The 23,087-nt window shown below is 41.3% G+C and overlaps 1 protein-coding gene across 1 annotated transcript in view; it reads right to left on the reverse strand.

Moving 5' to 3' along the window:
• Positions 1 to 2,076: 2,076 nt before the first annotated feature.
• The window catches only part of m1ap (meiosis 1 associated protein), a 43,555-nt gene continuing 22,544 nt past the window's right edge, over positions 2,077 to 23,087 (reverse strand). The window contains exons 5-12 of the mRNA XM_050067265.1: positions 10,815 to 10,970; positions 10,551 to 10,710; positions 6,525 to 6,666; positions 6,285 to 6,348; positions 6,026 to 6,168; positions 4,821 to 4,936; positions 4,605 to 4,686; positions 2,077 to 2,882 (exon numbers count right to left, since the gene is read on the reverse strand). Coding sequence (XP_049923222.1) covers positions 2,655 to 2,882; positions 4,605 to 4,686; positions 4,821 to 4,936; positions 6,026 to 6,168; positions 6,285 to 6,348; positions 6,525 to 6,666; positions 10,551 to 10,710; positions 10,815 to 10,970 — 1,091 coding nt within the window. The 3' untranslated portion in view covers positions 2,077 to 2,654. The remainder of the gene's footprint in view (positions 2,883 to 4,604; positions 4,687 to 4,820; positions 4,937 to 6,025; positions 6,169 to 6,284; positions 6,349 to 6,524; positions 6,667 to 10,550; positions 10,711 to 10,814; positions 10,971 to 23,087) is intronic.

Consider the following 23,087-nt stretch of genomic DNA (forward strand, 5'->3'; position numbering starts at 1 on the left):
AAGATCTCTGCGATGAATTTGGGCGTAAAGTTAAGAAGAAGATGTATTTTATTAACCCCCAAGGGGAAATTCTTTTTTTTTTTCCACTGCTGTCAGCTACACACAGGCCCACAATACACACACATGCACAAACAGGACCTATACATGCATTAAATGGAGAGATGTCAGAGCGAGGGGGCTGCACATGGACAGGTGCCCTAAGCAGTTGGGGGTTCAGTGCCTTGCTCAGCTGTATACTCTGTCACGCATTATGTCTGGATTATTTCTTACTACAGGCCATTGTTTTTTAAAAGTTCCCACACTGACAGCATAGATGAGAGTCTAACCTATCAATACATATTACATGTTCATATTCACGTACTTTCTCATAGTACTATCTGTCTTTTTTTCTACATAGTGCAAGCATCCTATAGATTAACCTGTGGGTGTTAAAGGTTAAAAGTGGTTAGATGCTCTCTGTTCAAAGCTAAAATAATCCTCCCACCAAAATGTTACTTATAGACAATTTATTAACCCACAGTCCATGCAGTGTTAAAATACAAATCTGAGAGCGGGTCAATAAATATATTCATAAATATGTAGAAATCACAAGCTCCTGAAATGACACAACTGATAGGAATTTACAGAGTGAACAAAGGACACCAATTAATTTCCTTTGCAGCTCACACAAAAATCTGCCTGACAGTAGTCATCACACGCAGCATGAAAGCTGAACAGGAACAGGAACACAATGAGATAACAGTGTTTGTGTGGTGAAGTCGTAAAAAACAACAATAAACAAAGAACTTTCTTGGAAAAAAACAACTGCTATGGGTCAAGAACGTGCCAAAAAATCTCCTCTGTTAAATTCAACTCTGAATGAATTTGCAAAAGCAGATAGGGACACTTTTGTTAACTGTCGCTCGGGCCCCATTAATCTGGTGACATTTAATGAAGAGTGTGGCTGATGTCGCCTGCTGGGTTATAAAGGAGGAACTTTGGCTTCGGCCTTTTGACCTTTTTGGGGACAGAGAGTCTGCTGTTGTTCTATCTGAACAAATTTATGAACACGTTGACTCTCCGAGCTTGTGGTGATGAAGAAGAAAGTACTGAGAGACAGAGAGAGAGAGAGAGAGAGAGAGAGAGAGAGAAAGGACGGAGATGGCGAGAGAGAAGTGGGTAAAATGTCAGCGGGCAGTTTTGGAGGTCCGGTCAAATTCTCTTCTGAGACAAAAGGATCGTTGTGGATGTAATCCGTGAATGCGGAAGTCCTGTGACGTCACAACGCCATGAAGTCATTTGCCACTGGGTAGTCCCTAATGTTATAAGGTTCAGCAAGGGGGTGGAATGGCGGGAGACTGATTAAGCCTGTGTGTGAATATGTGTGGCTAACAAAGCTGCTTGATGAGGAATAAATTAATATTAGTGACGATGGATGTGCACATGAGCATGACTCAGTGATGAAATGTGTGAATGTAATACTGTGCAGAAATCAGCCAGTGATGTCACTGCATGAACGCCATTCACTTCCTCTCCAAATCTCAAACACAGAATGGAAATTGCTCTTCAATGCAAACCTTTGGTGTCAACCTAAAAGGACATACTGCCATTTTTTTTAATCAGTTTTTTAATCTCTGTTCTCCCTCCATCCATCCCCCCTCACGCTGCCTTTCAACCCCCAGAGAGCAAGCTGGCTGTGGGGGTGAAGGAGAGCAGAGAGGCCCCTCTGTCTGCTGCTTTATTCACTGTCTCATTAAAACAGTGAAGCTGTGTTCAGACCGCGGCTTAAGGGCAAAATGGAAATGGAATGCGCATATGTGTTTGTCTATAAGTCACTACGCACTATGGCACTATAGCTGCAGTATGTCTGCTTTATTGTGCCTGAGCCATAATTTTGTAACCGCTTTCTGCCTGTCTAGATTTTTTTACGCTGCTGTGTGGTAATGGGTGTGCTGTTACATGGAGAAAAGACTTCCTGTGCATCCTTTAATCTCCCTCTGATCTCTCACACCACCCACCTTTTGTTCCTTTTTTATCATTACTTATGGCTTTCTGTTCCTTCCCTCCATTTTTTGACTCTTTCCAGGCCTCCATTGTCCCGCTGTTTCCCTTCTTTTCATCTTTTCTCCTGCTTTTTCATTGTTCACGGTGTGATTTGGAAGTTTTCGCTGCCTCAGCAATCTAAAGATGGCAGCGAGTCGAAACTTTCCTTTCACACACACACACACACACACACACACACACACACACACACACACACACACACACACAGAGGCGTGCTAAATTCAGATCTGGCTAATACTGTTCATGCGGTGACAATAAATAGAGATGAATTGAAGTATCAAAAGAAGCTGTAACCCCCCCAGAGTGCAGTGCAGAGCAGTGTGTGTGTTCGCAGTGTGAGACTGCGCGCGAGTTTATGTGCAAATCAGAGTGTCTTTCCCTCCTTTACAAAGTCTTTAAAGCCTTTACGAGCTGCCTGATTACTCACAAACTTTACAATGGGGACCGATTAGCCAAATGTGCCTGTGTGCTGACTAAGCTGCAGTTCACTGGAAAGCCCTTTGAAGTGGGAGGTCAGGATGCTGAAGGTTATTAAAGTGCATGTGGTCAATGACTTGTTGAGGACGCACTACCCCTTCTCTCTCACACTCTTATCTCCCTTTCACTGTGTCTTACTGTATTACCATGGAGTCATCATCATCTTTGTCTCCCTCCTGTCGAGTAGGGGCTGGGGCCTGACGGCTTCCTCTCCCACTGCTGCTAAGGAGCTTCAGAGCTGGACGAGAGGCCTTAGCAGGAGGAGGTCCCAGGAAGGAGGAGTGGGAGGAGGACGAGGGCAGAGGAGCCACAGTGGCCCTGACCTTGCTGTTCATTCCCACTTGGCGACCCTGGTTTTGTGGCTGAGTGGAGACAACACACAGGCTTTTTATTTCAAGTTTAAGCCTTGAAAAACACTTATTCAATGCTGCTTAAAGTGATATTCAACTTTGATCAAATAAGAAAGGCAGGAAAACAAATAGTGAGATAAATGAGAGGAAGAGAAGGAGGCTCTGGAGAAGGTGGAACAAAAGAATTTCAGAGGAATAGAAGAGAGGAGGAAGACATTAACAGATACAAACATCACGGGGAGAGTTAAGGGTTATGTTCCGCTGTAGTGAATAAAAAGAGAGCGTGCCAAAGAACAGGACAAAACCAGAGCAGAGCGGATGAACATTTTCTCTGTGCTTTGCCGCTGTAGTGAACTATTTGCATGTCAGCAGCCTTATCGAGCCTGATGAGTCACACTGCCAACAGCTACACACTCTCAGGTCACAGTGGGCCTCAGTGGATGGAACGTGGAAGGATGAAAAGTTAAGATCTTTACACGTGTCTGTAAAAATGACACCTACTATAATCGGTGTGAAATTTCTGTATATTATGAGTTATTTCCCAGTAGCTGAATTGTTACCAGACTGAGAATTTTGCTAATGTATCATGTAACAAATACAAATGCATCTAAACCTATATTTTGTGACATAAAACCCTTGCACATTAACTATGTTATCTTTAAAAATGAGTACTGGCATGTCAGATAGTTTTATCAGTCTTTGGAACTCATTATGAAAAATAAAAAAGAAAGATTCACAGCATAATCAGAGTCTGTTTTAAATACTGAGATAACCCATTCTCTTCATGTATTAAAGTTTTAGTTGTAGGCCCATGTGCATCCTTTTATATAGACAATAAGTGTATATTCATATTTTAAGTACTGTACTTATGTGAATTTTAGTACTGGCACTGACACACGCTGCTATTTTATGGTACTACCGCACTACAATTTAGATGTAGATGTCTACATGAAAACTTGGTGAGTTTATGAAATACAAAACATCGTTAAAGATAAACCACTGGTTCTTTTTGGCTTGTGATCTCTTGTATAAAAATCGGTGAGAGGAATCTTGTCATGTGTCAGATGTATATGAGTCGCAGTTCCCCCAAAGAGCCATTTCCCCTCTAAACTTCTCACATGGTTTCATTTAAATAACTGCACAAATGATTCAGTATTTCAAAAAACTTTCCCATAAATCATGTCACGACCTCCCAGGTTTATCTGGCGATCCTTGGTCGGAAAGCATTGGACCAAACTGTATATGAAGTAATTAAAACTAGCTCCACCTCGACCTGCCACAACAGTGAAATACTGCTGCGTACACACTGGTGCAACTGTATTAATAATATAATGTATTACAACTTAACAGTCACATTTCTGCAACAAGACTATGTTTACTTCTAATAGGTTCAGTAAGTTAAGCTGATAATACTTATGACAATTGCTTAAGTATGATTGTTTATGCAGGACTTTTGCTACATATTACATAAAAGGCTGTTTTATGCTTGCTCTGTGTATATACACACTAAACTGCATAGGGTCAGTGCTGCCATCTGTTGAGTAAATAGGGAAGTGAGAGGTGAGGAGGAAGTTGCATTAGTAAAGCACACACTCCATGCACACAAACTTAATGGTGTGTATAAAAAATATTACTCCTGCTTTGTGCTGCCAAACCGCTCCTGACTCGTGTTATCACCTTTGCTCATGTAATAATCATTGTGCTCATCTTTATGAGCAGCATCATGACCTTTACCTGCCGCTGCTGTCTGCTGCCTGTGGCTTTGGGGCCCTCTAGTGGTTGAGACTGGTCTCTGTGGGTGGCTGCTGGCTGCAGCCTGCAATCAACAACCATCACCATCAATATCACGTCATCTTTGATCTCCGTTACATCCAAATTATTCCACTGTTTTGACATTATCACAAGGGTCACACGGATTTATTTGCATCATCGCATCAACCCCCCTCTGACCTGTATGGGTATCGTGGCTGTGAGAGCAGGCCTCTGCTCCTGAGGTGCTGGTACAGGTTACTGCTCAGAGACAGAGGGTTGAACACACACTCCTCATCCAGCTGAGCGAGACAACCCTGAGAGAAAGCAAACATCATTCCAGTATCACATGCATATCTGAACATCTGTTTGTCGGCTTTGAGAACATGTACACGCTGTTTGCACTTTGCTAACATGCAAATAAACTAACTGGAGGAGTTACACACATACAAGGCTATATCCTGTCCAAAATAAACACACACAACAATATGATGACAACTGTTTCATTCTAAAAATGAAATTAAAACTTAAAATGATTGCCCAAAAAACAAAATCAGAAGTGTTTCTACCCACGATAACCATAATTAATGTCTTCTATCACAATTTATATCTATCTATTTTTATATATATATATATATATGTATATATCTAATAATTTGTATAGCCCCCCAAAATTGGGCAATAGCAGATCTGAAAAAGTTATCTTATCTGATGAGTCTTGATTTCTGCTGCAACATTCAGATGGTAGGGTCAGGATTTGGTGTAAACAACATCAAAGTATAGATCCATCCTGCCTTGTATCAACATATCAGGCTGTTGGTGGTAGTATATTGGTCTGAGGGATATTTTCTTGGCACACTTTGGGCCCCTTAGTATCACCTGAGCGTCTTTTAAACACCACAGCCAACCTGAGTATTCTTGCTGACAATGTCTGTCCCTCTATGACCACACTGTGCCCATCTTGCAGTGTAGCCCGCCATGTCACAGAGCACAAATCATCTCTGTTGTTTTAACACGACAATGAGTTCACTGTACTCCAATGGCCTCCACAGTCACCAGATCTCAATCCAATAGAGCATATCTGGGATGTTGTGAAAGAGGAGATTCGCCTTGTGTGTGTGCAGCTGAAAAATCTGCAGCAAAATCTCTGAGGAATGTTTCCAACACTTTGCCACAATGTATGAAGGCAGTTCTGAAGGCAAAAGGGGTTCAAACTCGTACAAGCAAGGTGTACCTAATAGTGGCCCATGCACATATACAGTATATATCTCTAGATGAGTGTTAGCTACATATTTAATCCCCGATATCAATAAACACACTGGTGACAAAAATCTATCTATTTTTGGAGCTCTGGATGCTTCTGTCTACTTCTGTAATTAGTTTACAATAAACAAAGGTCACCTGACCTGTATAGTGTGCATGGCATCAGGTGCAGGTTCCTGAGTGGAGACAGGTAGAGAGCAGGGCAGCAGCAGCTCTTTGGAGACCACAGGCTTCAGCAGGAGGGACAGAGACAGGGACGGCTGGAGGATGTAGTGAGAATACACACCTGTGTTGTACACAAACACACACACAGGGCATATGAGTGCACTCACAAGGACCGATCAATCCACAATATGACTCTCTCTCTCTTTCTCTCACACACACCAACACACACATATGGACCTGGGCCTCCTGCTGTGGACCTCTGCGCGGGCTCCACCTGCAGCAGCAGGAACAAGTCACGACTCTGAAAGAGGGAAAAACAAATGTGACATCAAACACTTTCATTTATTGGCATTGCACAGAGGAGTGCAGAGAATGTTAAGATTCAGATTATTTTGTTAAAAGGTAAAAGGGAACATGGTTTCTTTCTTGTAAAGAAAATTGTCAAAAGATGAATGAACAGTGAACACATTCAAACACCCTGAGTGTGTGGCCGAGAGCGTGGAACAAGTTGTGGTTGCTCTCCATTTCATCCCAGTCCAGCTGCCAGCAGGTGGTTGGGCGGATCACCAGCGGCAGGCCATACAACACACTCTCACACACTCCGTCTGCACGCAGATTCCTGCAACACACACAGCCTTGGTTATTATGCAGACCTGAAATGACGGACTCACACTGTAATTTGCCATGGTAACGGCACTGTCTCCAATTGAAAAAAACCCCAAAACATAACACTGTGAACAATGGAAGTGAAACATTTTATGTCAAAGCAGACTTAATCTGCCTTCTCAAAGTTCCTGGAATAGTTTTCAGTAAAGCACTGTGCTGTGAATTCTCGTGCCCTCTAAATGGCGGCCCCTGGTGGACAGAACACTCACAACATCTGAATCCAATCATTCCCCTGCTTGATGACCAATTGCAGACAGGTGTGCTTCAAGCCACTATATAAGGCCCAAAGTCAGATCTGTAGATCTCTCTGCTCCCCATCTAACATCAGTGCCATATGTTCCTGAGAATGTAAGTATGTTCTGTTTGTGTCATCTTTTTAGTCTGTTGTAAGCTCATTATGAATTGAATTTCAGTTCGACCTGTGATCGTTTTAATTAGTTGAATAGCACTTCCATCCATCTGTTCATCCACTATCTTCCTCTTGTCCAGGGCTGTGGGTTCAGCAGGCTGAGTGAGGCATTCCAAACATCCCTCTCCCCACCAACACTATGCAGCTCCTCCCGAGGGACCCCGAGCCATTCCCAGGTCAGCCGCTTCAAGAATCACCACCTTGAGGCCTGTGTGTCCCTGTGATCCTGGGAGCTGTGTTGTCGGGGGCAGTAGCTCCTGGTAGGGTCTCCCAAGGCAAAATGGTCCCAGGGGAGGGGCTAGACTTGGCAAGAAAGGAGGTGTAGCCCAGAAAAGGGGAAAATGTGTCCCCCTTCTAGAGCCAGATCCTGGAGGGGGGGGGGCTCGCCAGCGAGTCTCTGGTGGTTGGGCCTTGACCCATGGGGCTTGGCTGTGGGCTGACCACTGGCAACATAGTTTTTGGTTTATGTATTGTTTGCATTACAGGAAACCTTGGTTCTTAAATGACAATAAAACATAAAAATCGACAATTTGTCTCTTTAATTTGATAACCTCAGGCGGTCTGCTAAGTTCCCAGAACCTATGAAAACTTATAACTGGCAGTGTGCAAACAAATCCTCATGAGTGGAAACCAGAATGACATCATCCCAGCCAAGGTGAATGTTAATGGTGACCGTCCTCCAGCTTCATTTAAATGTCGCTGCTGTAAATCATGACTCATCAGTATGTAAAGCACACATGCAGCACAATACTTCTGGACTGGCCACTATGCAGAACACAAAAGCACAGATGACATCCATCTGCAGCTCCTTGGAAATGTAAAACAAATGCAAATGATGGAAGAAACTGTATACGTATTGTAGATTAGGCCAGAATGTCTGCTTTCTATCATCTGTGTACATTTACATACAACACAAGCAGCGCTCCCCTGTATATGTGATGCTGTATTTTTAAAGGAATGACTAGCTTTTAAGCCACAGCTTTTTAGATCAGTTGTCACCTACTGATCAACCAGTCGTACACTAGCTGTTTTAAATCTACCTAAAACTCTGTATATGTTAAGAAAAGTATGAGAATACATGAAGTTTCTACATGAATCAAAGGGAAAGTTCAAGGCTTTACATATCAAATTCCAAATTTAACCCAAGCACTCTGATTCGCTGCTTGTTGTGACTTGATTTATCAGTAATTTGTTTGACTTAATGCACTTTTAGCCTCTAAAAGATTTGATTATCTGGAGATCCAAAACAACTTATTCTTGGCGCTGGTCAAAATGCAAAGTTGCTTGGAATCATGCTGCATGCCTTTCATCCCTGTTCCATGTTTGGCTTGATGTATACCCACTTCATCAATAAGGTTTATTAAATTATTATTTTATCCCTATAACAGTAATCCAATGTTTTGCAAGGAATTTTAGATGATTTTGTTTCCCCTTGGCACGTTTTGGTTGTGTGTAGCTAGTCTTTACTATTGTAGATTGAATGTTCAGTAATCTTAATAAGCTCAATGTTTTTGTTGTTTTTGTCTCTCTTTTTGTTTTGTGAATGATGAGCATGGAACTTGTTTTTGTCTCTTATGTATATACTCTATGTCAGGCATGTCCATAGTCCTGCCCGTGGCCCGTGGACCGATTTTAATTAAACAGCTTGATTTTAAAAATATACTTTATGTGACCTGCTGCACAATATTGGCAAGCAAGTTGACTTGGCATTTGTTTTGTTCACCACACAAAGGCAGGACTATTATACAGTTTGTAGACATGCACCAAGCAGGAACTTTGAAGGGGAAATTAATGTGTTTTTATACACAGATGGTACACATGCTAACAAATGGTTACCTAACAGCAGACATATACTGCTTGGTAATAGGGGTGTAAATCACAAGTTTAACCACAGTACAATATTTTATCGATTCTTTGGACAACAATACAATATTTGCTGATATCACAAAGTCTGCCACAATACGATTTTCAGCTAGATGATCAGTAAATATCCTCCTTATCTTTATCTTGGCTGCTTACCATTGTCTGCCTGTTGCAAGGCTCCTAGCACAGTTTGAATGTTTGGGAAGGAAGGGTGCTTGGATGGAAATGGTGACACAGATGTACTATGAGAATATCAAAATTTAGGCTTGTCTTAAAGATGACGATATGTAATTGCTGTTTTCACTTTGCATCGATGATACCATATAGATGATCCCTGAATCAAATGGATCCCGATCATTGTATTGTTACATCCCTACTAAGTAGCAGACATGGCCACAGCAAAGAAGTGTAAAGTCGCCATTGAGAGCCAGCGCTTTTCAGAAGTGGTGGAAAGTTAAATACTTTTTCACTGAAAGATGAAACAGTTGCACTTAGCTCATTTCTATATTATCTTTATTTTCTAATAACCTCGGTGATGCGAGAAGCAGCTGGCCCCCAGGTATGCTTCAAACAAATATGTCCATTTAAATTTTAGGCATTTAAGGCATAAGTCCAAGGCCATTTATAATGAGTGCTCCATTAGAATAACTTTAAATTCCTTCTGCCACACTCTGCTTGTCCTGTAAGGAAACACGATACAATATAAGGACATTATAGTCAGCAAAGCATTAGCTGTGTTAGATTGTGCATAAAGAAAACTGGAATAAAAATGAATCAGTGTTTGTGTTGCTGTTCTGTGATTCCACATTTTGTTTTGTGCCTGCTGGTAAGTAGAATGAGACTTTAGTGACTGATAAAATATTTACAATAATTGTTTGTTTTTCATTCCCTGTAGCCAGTTATACTTCCTATTTATATTGAGTCCCTGCCCTGTCCTTGGTTACCACTGTGACCATGTCTCATGAGTTCCTACTGTATGAGAATAAAAACATCTCTTCACAAACAAGTTGAGGGAACATGTCGACTCGCTTTTACGCACGAAGCAATTTTTCTGCCCAGCTCCAGTTGTTTTGAGTGTTTTCCAGCATCGGAGCAGAACAAAGCGGACTCTGATGTGATGGGAGAGTTTCATCTAAGAAATATTCCACTACTCCCTGCTGTCAGAATGGAGCCATTCATACACAGGCCAGAGTTTTACTGGACACACACAACATCACACACATGGCTGATGGAGCATGCACACATAATCGTATACACATGCTTAATCTCTCCGTTACTCCAACAAGGAAGCATGGATGGGGCTGGAAAGATGGTGAAGGCAGACATATCTAGACACTCCCTTTAAGGTGCTCATCTTGTTTTCTATCACAGATTTTGCTTGTTGCCAAGCGATCATCATCAGCGTAAATAGATTACACTTCCATGTTGTGTTTAAATGTGCAGCACTAGTATTTTGTTATTCCATTTACGTGAAGCTCAAAAAGCACGTGGATCGATCTGAGTTGAAAACAACAGAAGGTGACTTTTCAATGCATCTGGCTTTACTAAAAAGCCCTGTCTCTTACTTGACTGCTTTCAGTCTCTGCGGCTGCTGGCTCTGATTGGCTGATCCCTTAGTGGCAGGCAGGAAGTCCCGGATGCTCTCAGTCTTCACTCCGAGGTTGGGGTTCAGTGGGATGAGGGCTGGGCTTATCAGACGCTCCTGCATGTCACACTTCACACACACTACACAGGTGACAAATGTTATAAAAAAATAGTGTAAAAAGATACTGGATAGTATGGTAACATGCCATCTGTATCTCTATGTCATGTTTGTGTAGCACCTGTACCTGGAATGGGACTATCCAGAGGGTTGGGCAGCAGGAGATGCAGTTGCTCTCTGTCTCCTGCTTGCTCTTGAAGCCAAGCCTTAAATACCATCTCCATGGCGAGCACGCTGTTTTCCACCCGCTGCAGATCAACCTCTGTTCCCAACATCAGAGAGTCTGAAGATGGACACACAGAGGCATCAATATTTGGATTAAAGGTAGACTGTGCTGACAGAGAATCTAAATTTGAGGCTGTTATATTCATGAGACGGGAGATCTAAGACTTTTTATGCACACAAAAGACTTATGTCTCTCAAATTTTGGTCACACATTAGTTAAAATCTGTGTCCGTATCTGTAAACTCTTAGAAAGCATGCACACATATGGACGAAATGAACACACAGTACCAACAGATGGCTCCATCTGTGTCTCCATACATTGAGCATAAATGAGCTTTAAGCCTTCTCCAATGTTGTTTACGAATATTTGGCAGTGCATCCAACTGGCCTCACAACTGCATACCATGTGCAACTCTGCCAGCTCAGGGCCTCCACCTCCAGCAATACTCAGTGACATGTATTTTAACAAATCTGGGACCCAAATTTGAGAGAAATAAGTCTTTTTTGTGCACAATAAAGTATTAGAAAAACAGGAGCAAAACCAAAAGTGTTGCATTTTTAATTTTGCTCAGTGTACATTCCTTGGATAATTAACCATTTCCATGTTTGACCACTAGGTGGAAGCAAAATCCTACCAATTTTAATTTACAGTATGGCATCTGAGATTTGGTAGACATTGAAGACTCTGAGCTTGGTGTCATCTGAGAGCTTCAGTGTCTCTGGATCATCCAAAGACATTCTTAAGCTAGACTGGATGAGAGGGCCTGGCACTGATTTCCCAAGGGAAAGAAGTAGAGCTGCATTTTGGATGTGAACTGACTACGAAGAGGAAAACGCAGCCTCTATAGTGGTCTGAAATCTGTTGCTTTTCTGGCAATTTTCAAAATGTTAATGTAGATCTCAGACTCTCCTCTCTGATTTTCTATAAGTACAGTATGCCTTATCCTATAGGACAGAAAGCAGCAGCACTGCTCTCCTCTCTTTCCCTGCTGACTTCCACTTATCATTACAGAAAAGAGAAAGAGACCCTCTGGACCTGCCCCACCCTCCTCTCCTGCTTCCTCTCTCCGTGTTGTCATCCCCCCAATGTCCATTTATTATTGCAAACTAGACACAAACCTCACAGAGCATCCCTCTTCTCCTCTTCTTCCTTTCCCTCTATCTGGCGTTTAATAGTTAATGACCCATCAGGAGATAACTAATGGGACTAAAGGGAGAGGAGAGGATCAGGAGGCACTGCGAGAGCGAGGGAGGGCACAGATGGAGGAGAGGCTGACAGAAGGAGGGGGGGATAAGACCGAGAAAGAGCACAGAAGATGGATGAAGAATAGACAAAGTATTTAAACTCTCCCTGCCAGGAACTTTTAGAAAGAAAATGAGAAACTTTAAATTCCGCGAATAAAATATGTCATTGGTACTTTCATCTGTCAGAGGCAGCTACAGTACAGAAGCTATTTTTGGTTCTGGGCCAAAGTTTCCAAAAGTGCTTCATCCAGAAATAAGTACTTCATCTGAGGGGAAGGAATTGTGTTTGCTAAGTTTTTTTGCTGATGGACGTTCGTCGTCAGATCCCTGCTGAGTGAAGGCGAGAAGGATGAGGGGAGAGAGAGGGAGAGAAAGAGAGGAGATTAAGTGGGTAACAAAGCGTGTACTAATGGCACTTCTGCTTTACAAGTTTTCCTTTTATGTGTCAAAAAAGCATACTGTAAAGTCAAGATACTTTGCTTTCAATTCTGACACATGCCACATAGCTCTTGCTCTTAATATGGATTAAAGAACTTGTGTGGACTCTCAGATACTTTGGATCAGCAATAAAATAAGACCCGCATCCCTCTGTCTATCAGCATTGCTGCCTTACAGCGCAAAGTCTCAGAGAGAAAAAGTGTAAAGAGGGAAGAAGAAAGAGGAGAGAGAAGCTGGATCAATTCACATTAACCTGAAATAGGTATAAAGACAGAGACAGAAAGGTAAAAGCTGAGGTAAGGGACCTTACAAGGACATGTACAGTCAAAGGAGGAGGACAGGGAAGAGGAAGACGGAATGTGTTCTTGCCATTATGGAAATGTGGAGATAAGAGAAACATCCTTGAGAGAACAACAGAGATGGAAGAAAGCCGGTTGAAGCAAATCAATCGCCATTCCTTTAGATAATGTCTGTCTGGGGAATAGGAATGGAAAGAGGAGGAGACGGAGTAAATGACAGAGAGGGAGGGAGAGTAGAGAGAAAGAAATATGGAAGTTGGAGTGGAGAAAAGAACAGAGGAAAGTGTAAATTACACAGAGAGACGTAGCAGGAGGAATAGGGAGAAAGGACAGGGGAAGATAAGATGAAGCAGTGAGGAGATGGATGTGTGTGCTGGGTGAGGGATGATGCCGGATATGTTTGCAATTAGACCATGAAGTGTGTATCTCTGTGTTTGTGTGCAGGAGAGAGAGAAGGAAAGAAAATGAGGTGTATTGCTTCTTATAGTCGCATAAATAACTCGAGACAGTCCATCATGTGTGTATATGTGTGTCACACTGGTTGCGCTACCGACAGAGGAGGATAGGTGAGAACAGTTAACCTCGACGTGTGTGTTCAGTGAGTAGCTGAAGTGATGCTGCCTGCGTCTCTCCACCAGGCTTATCTGACTCCGTGAGGAATGTGTTTACACTGCTAAATCCTCCCGCAGATGTCTCTCCTTCTCAGTCTTTGCTGAGTTCATTAAATGTTTGTTTACTGTAGGTATGCAAGATAAAAAAATAAAAAAAAATCATGTGTTATCACTTCTCTGAGCTAACACTTATCTCTCCATGCCTCTTGGTAAATATCCTTTCTCTGGTGTAATAAGAGATTAAGAAACTATTTAACTATGAGCCAGACCAAGTGACCCGTCCCTCTGACCTACAAGCCTAATGTGTTCCTGCATCTCATTAGCATGTCCTCTGTATGTGTGTGTGTGTGTGTGTGTGTGTGTGTACACGTGAGAAGATAAGTGTGACACACATGCTGAGGTAAGGATGCAGGGTGTGAGCTGTATCTCATTTAATGTGTGTGTCTGCATACGGTACAGTATGTGTGTTGTAAATTCACAAGTCCTCATGACTCACGTTTGCCTTACACATACATGCTTTGAAAATTAATAAGGAAGATTAATTTAGACTTTAACTGTGCCTTTTCATTTATATCCCCTTTAACCGCAAAGCCACCAAGCTGCCTCGAAGCATTTTCATCACATCTGCTGCAACGGTTAAAACAGTTTAGATCTTAATGGCAGGAACAGAGTACCCGTTGCTGACTCATCACATCCCTGGAAACACACATCCTTTAAATGCCTCGCCCGCTTACTTTTACATTAGCATCTCTCCACTGTCTCCACCTGGCTAATGATCTAAGAGCTCATCCTGCCCAGATGACTCATATATGATTCCAGATGTTGACTGATGCTGATGTACATCTAAGACACGACAACCGTTTGATTATTTTTTTTTTTTTACTTTAGTTGACACTTTAGTTGTGCTGTGTAGCTGCTGAAGCTAAAAAAGGCAAGCATATTTGTGATTCACCTCCACACACACACCCACACACACACACACACACAAATAACCCTAAACACTTTTTGATAAGATGAAAATGTAATGACTTCAATTTTGCTGTAATTTCCCCAGAGATATTCATTTTTTTGGTTAAACGATTAACATGTTTTAGTGAAGGACGTTTTTTTTCTCACCTCTGTCACTTTTAATTGGAATATCATCCGTGGGGAACGTAAGTATTTGATCTGTAATGATCTATTTTGAAATCAAAACAGCATTAAAATGAATCCGACTAATGTATTTGTTAGCTGTCATTTGTGGACATTTTTGACGAGTTGACCTACAACAGGCTGTTCGTATCACCCACATAATCATGAGTTAGTAACTTTTGCATAACCCACATGATCGAGAAGGCTGCATTCATGTGACCAATGTGCTGACGGGAGTAAAGAAGGAAGTGGTTTATAAAGAGGCAGGTTGGGGTGGTGGATTGGTCACAAAACATAGGACTTTCCCCCAGGAGACTGGCATTCAGAAACGTGAGAAACCAAATGAACTCTGAGTTATTTCAAGGTACATCTTCACCATGTTTCTTTTCCTAAACCTAACCCTGAGTGAATTTACGTCAAGTAAGCTCAGTGGCCTAGTGGTAGAGTGTCCGCCCTGAGACTGGGAGGTCGTGGGTTCGATCCCCGGCCGGGTCATACCAAAGATTATAAAAATGGGACGCTCCCTCAGTGGATGGGTCAAATGCAGAGAACAAATTTCACACACTCAGGTGTGTGACAATCAGTGGAACTTTACCTTTTTACCTTGCCTAAAACCTTCCTTCTGGAGTAGATCAGGCATGCTAGCTCTGTAACTTCCTTCGAATCTCTCTTAAAAACACACTTTTTAAGAATTGCTTTCTCTTGATCAGGTTAATCTTTCATTTTGCTTTATGTATTTGAACTGTTTTAGTATTTCATACCTCGCCTATCATTACATCAATTCTACTTTTATCTATTTATCTGGCAATTTGTCTTGTTTCATTTTTTGAAAAGTGCTAAATAAGCGAAGTTATTATCATTATTAAAATGACAACCAGATATCCACCAAACCGGCTGAGGCCACCTCCATCACTTAAACCCCCAAAGACATGAGTGTCTCCACAACCAGATAGGCACTTATTTTGCTCTGCATGCTGGTAATAACATGTTAATCACTTTGGGGAGATAACTTATTCTCTGTAACAGACATTCTTCTCCCTCTCAATCTCGTCTCCTTATTCACCCTCCCTGTGCCATTTCTTTTCCTGGCCCTCAGCTCCCTCTGTCCCACCCTGGCCCTCGCCCAGTAATGCTTCCTTTCATTCTGTGCATTAGGAAGAGTGCATCATTCTCATGACCATCGACCAATGTAACATTAGCTTGTGTGGGGGAAATTAGTGATGCAGTGAGCTAATGCAGCTCCACAAGAGGAAGCAGAGCGGTACTCTACAACCCTGTTCTCACTCATTCATTTAGACATGGATCAGCTTTACCAGCCACGGATAATGGACACTGTGCTGCGTGGAAGCTTTTAACCATCACAGTGTCTAATTCCAGAATCATCATGGAAGGAAAACTACTCTGAAGTTTGCTAAATTACTTACAGAAAAACAGAAATATTTGGGTATTATTTGCACTAACATAACTATGTTCAATTGGGTATTACAAGTAAGATCATGAGTTGATTAAAATGATGATTTACTTGGTCCAGTTTCAGATCTCTTAGAGGTCTGTTTATCCATTTGCAAGACCTTAATTTTTTATGTAGATTACGGCATCTTACTGATAACATCTCCTCCAATGAGGTCAGAGGACAGATACAAAACAGCTGGAGTTAGAGCTGGGAAGAAATGAGCTTCTTTTTCTGTGATAGTTCAATATAAATATTCTGGACACATACAGAGATTAAGCTCTCACATTAAAGGATTACATGAATGTATTACTTGGATCTCATTCAGTTGGTCTGGCCATCAATTCTATTGGTTATGATAGCACATTACTCACCAAGTAATCGTTTATTCAGCTATCTTTATATCACTAAAAATAAAAGACAAATCTCAGCATTTAACTTGTTACTAACAAAAGCACCCCATTTGAAATGAACCACAATTATCCTTTAACACTCAGGCTGAATAATAAAAGTGCATGTTTTCCATCATGCTTTCATAGCTTACAAAAGTATTACCCTATTAAAATTTCACTCTCAGTTCACCAGGTAGCTCTCATTATGTAATCTAAAGAAAAATATCCTTTCTTGGAACCAATGTGTCAATGTCATACAGAGGTGAGTCAACCCTGTAATTAAATCCCCTGGCACGAACTTCACAAAATGTACATAAACATACATTGATGACCATCTGTGGAATTTCCCTCTGACATCCATATTTCACTTACAGACCGCACACACTCAGTCCTTGTCTGTCAGTGTGTCTGTGTGAGCATTAATGATGAATAGCTCATTGATGTAGCTTGAGACCGTGACAAATAGGACATTGATCATCTGGTCTGAAACAGAGGCGCTCGACAAACCAGCGGCTGTGTGACCTAATTGCCTTGCAGTCACTTCTGACAAAGCCATGCGGTCACGGGGACAATTAAATCTGACGGACACTTGGAAAGGACGAGAGGACGGCGAGGGGGCGACAACAGTTATCTGGCTGTCATCGCTGAGGATGAATAACAAGAGACAAATACTTGAGTGGGCAAAAAAGGGGAAATCCTTTTATGACAGCTTGTTAGGTGTGTTACCACATTTCTTGTTTTTTTTTATTATGTACATATGCAAAGTGTGAGTGGATGCTGCAAAAGCAAGCATCAACATAAAAGAAGTCCCTCATTTTTCTGCTTTTAATTTGAGCAGCCAATAAGATGTCTCTTGTAGGCAACCACAAATCTGTCCCCTTACCAAACTAATATCAAACTAATCATATAAACCTTGGTTGTTAAGGCAAATATTTCATGTTATAGTGAGTCCGATCAGCAGACAGTCAGAAGTAAAGTGATGGCAAGAGATTGACTGCCTGGTTTCAAGCAGAATCTGGAAATAGGAGAGGTGGGAGAGAAGGACACACAGAGACTCTGAGAGCATGGCAGCTGGATGACTTCTTTGAAGCACTTGAAAAAGACAAGAGGAGGGAGGATGAGAGGAGCCCTGCAGACAGTATTCATGGAGCCACATAAGAGAGGACAGAGGGAAAGGAAACCAGGAAAGATGATTAAAAATGACTGATATCTACTTTTTAGGAAGTATACTTCTTTGAGGACCAAACAATGACAACAGTTAATCACACTTGTAACTGAATTAAACATTACTCAGAAAGAGTCCACTTTCCAGCAATCAACAAGCGCTCACACTCATAGTTAACCCTGCACACTTTGGAAAGAAAAAAAAAGAAAGAGGACAAGGAGGAACGATGATGGTGACAGAGCAGACCTATAAAAGAGGGCGTGGAGAGGAGATGGGTGCACAGTCGAGAGATTGGAGAGGAGATAGCAAATAACAAACCTCTCAGAAGAAGAAGAAGGGATGAATGACCTTGTATTCCCTAAGTGGCTTGAAAGCCAAGATGAGAGAGACACACAGTCTATCTGTGTATGCTCAGATACAGATAAAGATGACAGGAAGAGAGACAGACATGCACGCACAAGGAGCAGTGATTTTGTCCTCTGATTTTTGTCCTGTCAAATCGGTGGTTAGAGAAATAGAGAGAGGGTAAATGAGAGGAAATGAGATGAAAATAGAGGAGGAAATAGGAGAAAGTAAATTCGTGAGAAACGAGCAAAAGGGTGAAAAGAGGAACAGAAAATGTGTTATTGCAGAAGAGAGATTTGGAAGGCAGAGGCTGTGTTGGAGATTAACTGATGTTTCACAGATACCAAATTCAATAGTTTAGACTAATTTCGGTACTTGTTAAGACGTAAACTAACCTCCGGCAAATGAAACAGAAATCGAAATTGAGTTTAATTGCTGTTTTGTGACGATAAGACAATCCTAGCAGGTTGGATTTTTTCTCAGTTAAAGCACAGAAGAAAAAATGTTAGCATATTCTTTAGCAACACTAGTAGTGTGGTTCCATGACTGGCAATATTGATCCTTCAGGTCGTTGGTTGGCCCCCCACTTTGGTCCTGACTGAGACTATGTCATGAGGTGATGAGGACAGAAGAGAGATGGGTAGTCAGAGAATGGTGACAAGAAAGTTTAACACTCTCTAGGTGTTTAATAGTTGCAAACTACTTTGAGGCTGGCTGATCAACATTACTTGCTTTGAAGACTATCATTTTTAAAGCTAGGTAGTTTTATATTGTGAAACTAGACAGCCCAAGGCTATTGGCACCAACCATGTCACCTTAGCTTGTCAAAAAGGGGGTTCCCTTGAACTCTCACCTCAAGATTTCTGATTGAAAATGGGTTCTATGGGTACCCACGAGTCTTCCCTAAGCACGAGAAGGCTTGTTCCCAGTAAATGTATTACTCCTTACAATCAATGTACTCTTTCGAATTAAAGTTGTATATTTATCTTTTTGAAGAAATCAGCCTATCTGAGGACCAATGATTCACCTAACACGTATGCACTGATCATAGACTGTATATAAAGGTGGACAACATGACAGCTCCCCAAAAGTGAAGCCGAAACATCTTAATTGCCCCCTAGTGGCTGGCTGCAGTATAGGTCGTAAAGCCCGTCTTCTCTGTTAGTGCATAGGACATTGGCTAAACTAAAAACTAGTACACATCAAATACATTTTTTTCCAAAGGCAGTTTCTGTCATTTATGGTAGTTTTTTTTATCACACTTCTGTATGTTCAAGGGATAAGTTTGGTTTTAATTAGTTATTCAGTGCTATAAAATGGGGATTTCACAAAATGACTAACAACTCTGTGAGCCAATCAGTGAGCTCGCATTCAGTTGTGCTGGGACGCGGGTTATGGGCAGGAAGCTTGATACCTTGGAAATCACTACTGTTCAGATTCTGGCTCCAAATGATGTCACCAAAACAAGATGGCAGCGACCGTATCTCAGGTATTTTAGCTTCACTTCTGTACAGTAAGGGTAAGTGGAGATTCGTCGTCCATCTTTTTATACAGTCTATGATACAGATACACATTTAAACTGGATTTTTTTGTGGAACTCAAAATGTAAGTGCACCAGTATTAGTCTTTGCACATCTGATAATTAGTAGTATTAACTGTAAAATAAGAAGCCAAAGTATATCAGTGGGCGATTTCTTAAGTCTCCATGTTGACATTGTTGACAACTAGCCTATATAGACTACTAAAACAGCATAATGAAATTTCTTTAACTTAATTATGACTTTTGGTTTTAGTGTGTCACCACGGAATTTTCAATGGCCATCCCTATTAAAAATGTATGAAGGCCCTAGTGCTTTAAGAAGTAATTTCCTTCGTTTTTTTCTATATGTCTTTGTCTGCTCGCTTTCTCGATCTGTCTTCACCAAACATCTGTTGTTCTGAAAGAAAGAGCAAGAGATGGGTAACTGAAACAGCTCTCTTGAGCTGCAAAATATGTAACGGCTAACCGCAACCACAGGAAGACTCCACCCTTTAATGTCTATCAGCTGGTTGATATCAACTTTTTTGCTTCCTGCTATGAATATCTTTGTCAGGCTCTACTGTGGACCTACATTGTTCTAATCTCCATAAGATTTGTTTTCTTGTGACCTTATGACTAACTGGGCTGAAAATGGTTAAACAGTACAACAGACAAGATCAAAAGATTTATATGAAGAGTGACTGACAGATTTTAGGAGGGGTTAGATAAAGAATGTTGGGTGTGCATGATGCGGAGCAACCAGCCATCTCTCAGCGTGGGACTAATAGGTTCCATATCCTAGTGTGAAGAGTGATGCCAGTCTCCATCTGTACGACCACCTGCTGCTCTGCTAACGTCACACAGAGGTGTGAACAGCCTGACCTTGGCACCATGTGTGTGGTAAGATGAAAAACATGCTCACCTAAAATTTATGCATCCTAATATCAATCATGTGAAACCATATTTACATATAAATACATCCCCATTCCTGCAACGTTCTTGCTATTGGCTTCATGGCCAAATAATCTGTGCAGTGTGCTTCCTGCCTGTGTGAACATTTTGCAGTAGCTGTAGTTGGGCGTGTGCACATATGTCAGCAGGTCTGGGGAGGGGTTTCCTGCCGAGCACCTCTGTGCACTCTTACCCGCCACACACTAAACTGAACTAGCTGACTGTGATGGAAAAGTTAACTGAATGAAAGAGACAGAGAGACAGAGACTGAGAGGGAGAGAGCGACCTCATGTTGAATCATTGCAGGTGTGTGGTTGTAATCGCTGCTGAGAAGGAAAAAATCTGGTGGAAAGTTGTTTTTTCACTCCAATTACACAAAAATGTAGGAATGGTGTTTATTAACATCCCACATGAGTTGAGTTTATACGGGAGTGTGCTGCACAAGATTGATGGACTTAGCACGTCACAAATACCATCAATAATATCCTCTAGTTACTCCCGAGGTAACATACTTTATAACCTAACTAGCTCTGGAGGATATCACTTGATTTGTCCATGCGGGAGTGTTGAAGCCTCATATCAACTTCAGATAAAAGTTTGCTTACATGTTTTGCATGGGAGGAGGATTTTGGATCAGGAAGTAGTCTTCCAATAGCCCCTATGAAAACTGCAGTAATTACAGCAAGTACAACCTGTTGCATTGTTAATATGGGCACCTGACTATCATTAAGATAGACTTAAAAAATGTGATCATACCTTTAAATGAACAGTTCAACATTTTGGGAAATTTACTTCTCTTTCTGTCAGTTAAAGTTAAGTGTACAGCCAACAGCTCAGTCTACAGGAGTTTTGGGCCAATCTATTCCTGTTTCACTGTCCCAGAGAAGAAATCTGGTCTGGCACCTTGGTTGGTACAGATGTTCGGCCCAGATTATCTGGTAATGTGAGAGGTTTATAGATCAAGTCTTAAATCTCCTGCATTGCTCATAGGCTTATCAGGGCCACCCAAATAATGTCAAACATGCTTATATTTAGGATTTTAAATCTGGATGATTACGTCAGTATGGAGCAGCTGACGATGTTGCCAAGCAACTGTAAACATTCTATCCATTGAGGCTAACATTAGCTAGCATACTATTGTTGACATATTAAAAGAGGCAGTTAAAATCTCACCTCCAGTTCTCACTGAAGATTAGGCAACCCTTGTTGACTGTGTCTCCCCAACAATGATTTTTCTCATCCAGACGTGTTTAGCCTACTGTTTTTGTTTTTATCACTGCAGAGCATTTATTAACATTACAGCAAGAAGTCGCACCATGTCAGTCTCAGTTTTGTTCACATCTGCTTCCCTATGAGATCATGTGAGGTGGAGCATACATGCTCCCTCTGCCACAATAATCTTAATAATAGCCTTTAATGTGTGATGCACCATTAATTTCAAATCTTGTAGCGTGTGCATGTTTGAGATTAGAGAGAGACGAGCATCTGTGATGTTTCTCCTTATGTGTGTGATGCAACCTGGTTTCAGAATCTGTTAGGATTTTATTAAAACTCCTGTAGTCTGAGCCTGGCTTTGGCCTAGTTTAGCATCAAGACTGAAAATCAGGAAACAGTTAGCCTGGCTTTGTCTGAAGCTGGAAAAATCTTGCTACCAACACATCTAAAGCTCATTAACTAACATGCTATATCTCGCTTGTTTAATACACACAAAAATGAAAGTGTAGAAACAATTTTACCAATTTACGGGGGGTTATGTGCTGGACTATTTCCAAACATTTTCATTAAATATTTTGCTTGCTAGCAAAAAAGTGGACAAGTTAAAGTAAAATGTATCACTATTAATCATTTATTAAGGCTGAGCAGATTAAGGCTTTAGTCTCAGGTCAGGTTGCAAGGACACTGTCCTTCACTGTCCTTCAGATGACCACAGTCACTAAACCACAGTTGCAAGCATTCCCTCTGCCAAAGCATCCTTGACAAAGTTCCAGGATTGCTGCTCTGTAGGTCTTGACTCCCTGTGGAGTGACGGGAAACTGAGAAGAGAAGTTGCCTCTGAGGTCGATGAAGTTTCACATTATCATTGTAATGTAATACAAGAAATAAGGCTCGTCCTGAGCCCCCGGGATGAAGACTTGTCTTACCCTTTTATAAATCTTGGCTGTGGGCCAGTGGATTATAATCCTCCTCTCAGGGGACACAAATTTTCAGAGTCATTATTCTTGCGACTCAAAATGGATTTGTGGGATGTATGCTGATCCGAGTGCAACTGTGTGGGGTGTGGAAATGGCTTAAGTGTTCCACAGGAGGAAAATAAGGAGAAGGAAAACACTTCGAAACAAAAAGCGCATTGCGTATTCAAAGTGGCAGTCACAAAGACAAAGACACACAGTTCTGCAGGTAGTGTAACAGTTAATATGATTACACAATATAGAACACCCACAATCTTGGCAACATGTGCACAAATTCATTTGAATTGATCTGATATTGAGTGTATAGACTGAAAACAGGCTCCTTTATGCTGATCTGACACAACTTTTAATCATAAAATTAATTTCATGAGTTAAGTGAATGTTTCAAATATTATGGCTGCCTAAACACCACGTTATACAACTGGTATGAAATTCTATTA

Source organism: Epinephelus moara, chromosome 17 (genome assembly GCF_006386435.1).
Source record: "Epinephelus moara isolate mb chromosome 17, YSFRI_EMoa_1.0, whole genome shotgun sequence".
NCBI lineage: Eukaryota > Metazoa > Chordata > Actinopteri > Perciformes > Serranidae > Epinephelus > Epinephelus moara.